The sequence below is a fragment of the Hippopotamus amphibius genome, chromosome 2 (genome assembly GCF_030028045.1).
Source record: "Hippopotamus amphibius kiboko isolate mHipAmp2 chromosome 2, mHipAmp2.hap2, whole genome shotgun sequence".
In the NCBI taxonomy this organism is placed as follows: Eukaryota; Metazoa; Chordata; class Mammalia; order Artiodactyla; family Hippopotamidae; genus Hippopotamus; species Hippopotamus amphibius.
In genome coordinates, this window is record NC_080187.1 from 175,863,646 (window position 1) to 175,869,871 (window position 6,226).

The 6,226-nt window shown below is 36.8% G+C and overlaps 1 protein-coding gene across 1 annotated transcript; it reads left to right on the plus strand.

The window, feature by feature from the left end:
• The first annotated feature begins 2,535 nt into the window (after positions 1-2,535).
• LOC130846793 (olfactory receptor 4S2-like) lies at positions 2,536-3,480 on the plus strand. The gene has a single exon (XM_057725246.1). It carries the CDS (start codon positions 2,542-2,544, stop codon positions 3,478-3,480), a length of 939 nt encoding a protein of 312 aa, XP_057581229.1. The 5' UTR covers positions 2,536-2,541.
• Positions 3,481-6,226: the final 2,746 nt, after the last annotated feature.

The window sequence follows — 6,226 nt, forward strand, 5'->3', positions numbered from 1 at the left end:
TGGAAAGCTGTTCCTGACTCTCTTGAACTTCCTTACCCTTATCTCAGAGAACTGTGGTTGTACGTTTTCGAGTGGACCTCTTTTATTTGATTGTCAGTTCATGGCGAATAAAACAATGTCTGGATTAACGATCAGTGTCACATCACCTGTTATTGCATTCTCACTGTAAATTAAATTTGAGCAAATTTGGGCACAAACTATATGTTGTGATGATCTTACCAGTTGCAACAGTAGTCTTTTTCTTTAAATACTAGATAGAATTAAACAAAATAAACTTTTCACAATTAGCAGAAAAAGCAGAAAAGCAACTCTGCCAGTCAGGAGCTCTGTGACCTTGGGCAAGTTATTTCCTCTCTCTGTGCTTCAGTTTTCTCATCCCTGAAGTGGGAATAATGATGATATCCTATCTCATAAGATCTGTGTGAGAATTAAATGACAACAACATCTGGCACATAGTGAATACAGTAGAAGTGTTTTATTACCTAAATATTTTTTCAACCCATATGAACTTACCAGTTGGTGATAACTGATCACAGTTTGGCTTTCTTGTTTTAGTGTCATAGAATATTCAAAGATTCAAGAACATAGAGTACATCTTCCTATCAAAGGACTTTGCACCATAAGAGAGCAATTGCTTTTTAAATGCAATTCTTTTTTCATGAGGAGTTTATCTTTCTGTGATCTATGTATCCTCTATAACTATCATCATTATTATCTATCGTTACCAATCATCAGTTGTCTTTCTATTTATCATTCTATCTATCTTTCATCATTTATCTAAGTTTGTGTGTTTTGTGGGTTCTGGGATGAGAATAAGACAATTCAAATATCAGTCCCTTCACTGACTGTGTTATATTGGACAATTTACCTAAACTCTTCAAACTTTGGTGTTCTGTAAAATGGAGATAAAATTAGGTTATTGTGAAGATAGAATGAGGTAACATATGATAATAGCTTAGCATACAACCCTGTACATAGAATAGTGCTTAATAAATGTTAATAACTATTAATAGTATCTCTACATTGAAAATGAGCCGATACTATAGTTTATTATCTCAGAGATAAAATGATGTATGATTTTAACATTTTATTAATTGTCTATATACCCTTTTATATAATCGCCAACTAGATCAAATTATAAATTTTACTTACTAGAGAGATTTCACTTCATAGAATTGAATTATAAAGTAAAACACTTCATAAATACAAAAAATGTTATATAGATGATCTCGTTTTATTTCTATAACAGCTTTGTGAGGTAAATAGCTTCATCATCCATCTTTTATAGATGAGAAAACCAAGATTCAGAGAAGATAAGTAGGTTTACCCCAAATTACCAGTTGGTGAGTGTGCTCAAACTTAAATTGCTCGGCTCTAGGCGGTGCTCTTTTCACTACCCATGCAGAGAAGAGGTGTTCTTACTAAAGATGGAGAAGAGCTAGTCATTTGCATGATTCAGAGAAGCCATTTTTATTCTGAGGATCTTTAGATCTTATCTCATGATTCATCTCTTTCAGGAATTCTTCCCTGAATATTTTTATCAAATACTTTTTCTGTATACCTTAAGCATTTCTATATATAACTTGTAAAACAATTATATACAATTGTAAAAGACACTTACTTTTTAACTACCATTTATAGTATTATCTGTATGGGAAATTTTATTCCTAATTCTTAATTATAATTGCAAGGACAGAGAGTTATCTGGGGCTTTTTCAAGGCAAAATGATTGAGGATGTTAGAGACTTCAGTAATTTTTAAACTTTTCAACTCTTTAGCGCAACATAGGACAAAGTATTTCTCTGTATGGTTTGATGTATTCCTTACAGGCAAGAAAAGTTGAATTTCCACATGCAGGTCAAGGATTAGGACTCAAACTCTTCCAATGCTGATTTATAAGCATAGATTGTTTGTAAGTAGGGAGCCACTGTATATGTTGCTCTCAGTCACTAAAAATGACTTAATTTTTAATTGTATTGAAACTTCCAACCTAATTTAGAAACCAGAAACTGAGTCTTTCTCACTTAAGTGGAACACTATTCTTGTAAAGTTGATCTGTATATGTTATATTAAAAGGTTCACTTAGGAATTTTAGACATCAGATTTCAAATTCTAACTCCTTGCTTGTATTTCTGGCCTCAAAAATTAGTTTATCCATTTAATACTTAAAGTGTTTTCATCCCAAAGAGAATTTCTGATGGGGGGGGGGGGGGCAGCACAGTGTGAGGGCAGAGAGAGAGAATGAGAGAGAGGGAGAGAGATGATTATGAAGGAAAAACATTTGGGAGAAAGGAACTGTAGGTCTAAGTGGAATAGAAGATCAAATCTTAGTCAATAATGTAGTAAGAAAATTAATGATGAGAAAAATATCCATGAACTATATTCAAGAAATATAAATATTTTCCTCTGCTATATTTAGCATCACTTAAATGTTTTCATAAGACTGTTCCTGTTAGGCTTTAACCTCCTTGCAATGGTTTGTAACATTTACTTATTTTTGCAGAGAACCAGAGCCACTCAACCAGTTCTGCCTGGATCCCCATGGAAGTGGTCAACAATGTTTCTGAGTTTCTATTTCTAGGACTTTCCCAAGATCCTGGACTGCAACTGATGTTCTTTGCTCTATTCCTCCTCTTCTACATGGTGATCATGGTGGGAAACCTGCTCATTTTGACTACAGTCTTTTCCGATCCCCGGTTTCACACACCCATGTATTTCTTCCTCAGTAACCTGTCCTTTGTGGACATTGCCTATTCCTCAGCCACGGCACCCAAGATGATTGCAGACTTTGTTTCTGAGAAAAAGATTATTTCCTACTGGGGCTGTGTAACTCAGATGTTTACCTTCCACTTTTTTGGTTGTACTGAGATTTTTGTTTTGACTGTCATGGCTTTTGACCGGTATGCTGCCATCTGCCAGCCTCTCCGTTATACTACCATCATGAGTGCCAATACTTGTATTGTGTTGGCATCAGTGTCCTGGCTGGGAGCGCTGGGTCACTCCTTTGTTCAGACCCTCCTGACCTTTCAGCTACCCTTCTGCAATGCTCAGGTCATTGACCACTACTTTTGTGATGTCCACCCAGTCCTAAAACTCGCCTGTGCCAACACAACCCTGGTAAATATGCTGGTAATTGCCAATAGTGGTCTTATTTCGTTGGGGTGTTTCCTCATTCTTCTGGCCTCCTACACAGTCATTTTATTTAGTCTTCAGAAGCGTTCTGCGGAGAGCCGGCGCAAGGCTCTCTCTACCTGCGGGTCTCATTTCACTGCAGTAACTTTCTTCTTTGTTCCTTGTATCTTTATTTATCTCCGTCCGTCCACCACTTTCCCACTGGATAAGGCTGTGTCTGTGTTCTATACTACCATCACCCCAATGCTAAACCCACTCATCTACACTCTGAGAAATAAGGATGTAAAGAATGCCATGAAACGGCTGTGGAGTCACAAGGTCTCCTTGAAGGAAAAGCAGAAGGGATAGTTTGTCAGAATTGCAAAATCAGAGAATGAGTTGATACCTTTCATGATCCCACTTATTAGTAATTTTAAGGAATAGTTTCTAAAGTTTGACCATGTCACATATTTCACTTAAAGGGAAATAATTTGAGGCTATTTCATTTTTCTGCCTTTAGATGGGCTAAACTTAAACCCTTCCATACTGGCAAGGTTTATGCTCTCTTACTTCTAGAGTGGGAGAGTAAACACTCCCACTCTTATCTCAAATAAAACTCTCTTAAGCTAAAGTTCAATTATTTAGAATGGGGTTACAAGAGAAACTATCTCTGAGGAATCAGATAATTTCTCCTAAGAAGAGAAGTCTAACTTCCCAAGAGCTGCCTTCTTTCTCCCTCCCTCTTCCTCCCCACTCCCTGCCCTTTTTCTTTCCCTCCCTCCCTCCTTTCCTTCCTTCCTTTCCTTCCTTCCTTCTTTCTTTTCTTCCTTCCTTCCCTTCCTATCCTGGTCTTTTTTTTTCTTTAAGAACTTTTATTGAGATACATTTGACAAACAATAAACTGCATGTATTTAAAGTGTACAGTCCTATCCTAGTCTTTACCCACAAATATTACATAATCTAGTAGGGGAAATAGATTCACAGAAAAGAAAATTATAACACAATATAACGCATGCAGAAAATCAGACAGAGAAATAGGCACTTCATAAAATGAAGAGGTTAATACAGTAAGTCCTCTACATATGAAAGAATTCCATTCTGAGAGCGTGCTCATAAATCCAATTTGTTCATAAGAAGTTAGCCTAGGTACCCAACTAACAAGATTGGCTATATAGTACTGTACTATAAAAGGTTTATAATACTTTTCATACAAATAATATGTACATAAAAAACAAATACAAAAAATAAAGAAAACATTTTTAATCTTACAGTACAATACCTTGAAAAGTACAGTATTACAGTACAACAGCTGGCACACAGGGGCTGGCATTGAGTGACAGGGCAAGAAGAGTTACTGACTGGAGGAGGGAGAGGAGGTGGGAGATGGTAGAGCTGGAGCATGGTCAGCAATAAGAGATGGAGGGCAAGCTGCAATTTCACTCATGCCTTATGTCATTCGACATGAAAACACATGCTCACATCTTTGAAAGATCGCAAATTGAAGGTTTGTATATAGGGGATTTACTGTATAAATGGACAAACTGCCCAAAGATTGTTTTCATACAGGGGATAAAAACAGGGAACGTTTTGCATATTTTGATGTGGAACAATTTCTTAAAAGACCCTATTGGAGAAATTGAATGCTCTCTGTCGCTCCACTATTATATGATTTTTACTGAAAGTCATCTAAATTTCTTTTTTGCAATACATGGAATAGAACAATTAAAGCAACTAAAATAAATTGACATTTGAACTATTGAAATGACTAAGTCAAGGAGATGCATTTCTATTATAAAAATGTAGTTAAAATTGTTTTCAATTTTTAAAAAGTCTAAATGGTTTAAGCATATTTCTTTTTTGTTATGACCTTAGTAAAATTGGAGAATATCTTGGTATTCTCAGTACTTCAGAAAAGGTATCTTTATTCTGAGGAACTTTTTAGATTTTTGTTTCATGACTCAGATCTTTCAAGAAATTCTGCTCTGAGGGATTTCCTAGGTGATGCAGTGGTTAAGAATCTGCCTGCCAATGCAGGGGACATGGGTTTGAGCCCTGCTCCAAGAAGATCGCACATGCCGTGGAGCAACTAAGCCCCTGAGTCACAACTATTGAGCCCGTGTGCCACAGCTACTGAAGCCTGCACACCTAGAGCCCATGCTCCACAGCAAGAGAATCCACCAAAATGAGGAGCCTGCCCACCACAATGAAGAGTAGCCCCCACGCTCTGCAATTAGAGAAAGCCCTTGCACAGCAACAAAGACTCAACACAGCCAATAAATAAATAAACAAATTTATTTAAAAAAAAAAGAAATTCTGCTCTGATTATTTTCATCCACCATTTATTTTCTGTATGCTTTCAGCACTTCGGTATGTAGTTATAAAATGGTATCAGACACATTTTTTTCTGCTTTTTAAAGGATTTTATCGCATTTCCACAACTTATTAAGAATATGAATAATGTATCTTCTTTTCTACTCCCCATATAGGGCACAGAGCTAGATTCACAATAGACACTTGTGACAGAATATGCTGATTTTTATCCCAATATCCATTGTTCCTTCTTTTCCTTCTAAGAGACTTGACATTATGGTGATCCTGCTAAAATATTACATTTACCAGTTTCTCCTTTGCACCTGGGGTGGACAATATGTTAACAGTAGTTGGTGAGTGGGACTTTTGAAAACTCTTTAAAATGGTTTCTCTGCACTTCAGTCCTTTTGTACATAATTGCCATTAACATTTTGTTGCATTTTCTTATACAAGAGTGAGTCAAAAATTATCTGCACTCCGGTTATATTAAAACTTCTGTTGGCCGACCTGTCTTATCAGCACTTTCCACTCAAGGCTGTTGTCTCCCCAGTCACTGCTATGCAGGTGTGAACGTGTTACATCAGTTCATTTGTAACTGCAGGGCGAGCAAAAATGGATGCCCCACTTGTGATTTGCATGAAAGAAGAGCAGCATGCGGTGATTTGTTTTTTGTGGTCTGAGGGTGTGCATGGCCGCACACTTTTGCCCACACTGTCAACACTCTGCAAAAACTTTGTTTTGAGGTGTTAAAGCATCCTCCCTATAGTCCTGATCTTGCTCCATTGGACATTCACCTGTTTGGTCC

Excerpts from the sequence above, each read along its gene's own strand:
- LOC130846793 (XM_057725246.1), top strand. The coding sequence starts at position 2,542 with ATGGAAGTGGTCAACAATGTTTCTGAGTTTCTATTTCTAGGACTTTCC.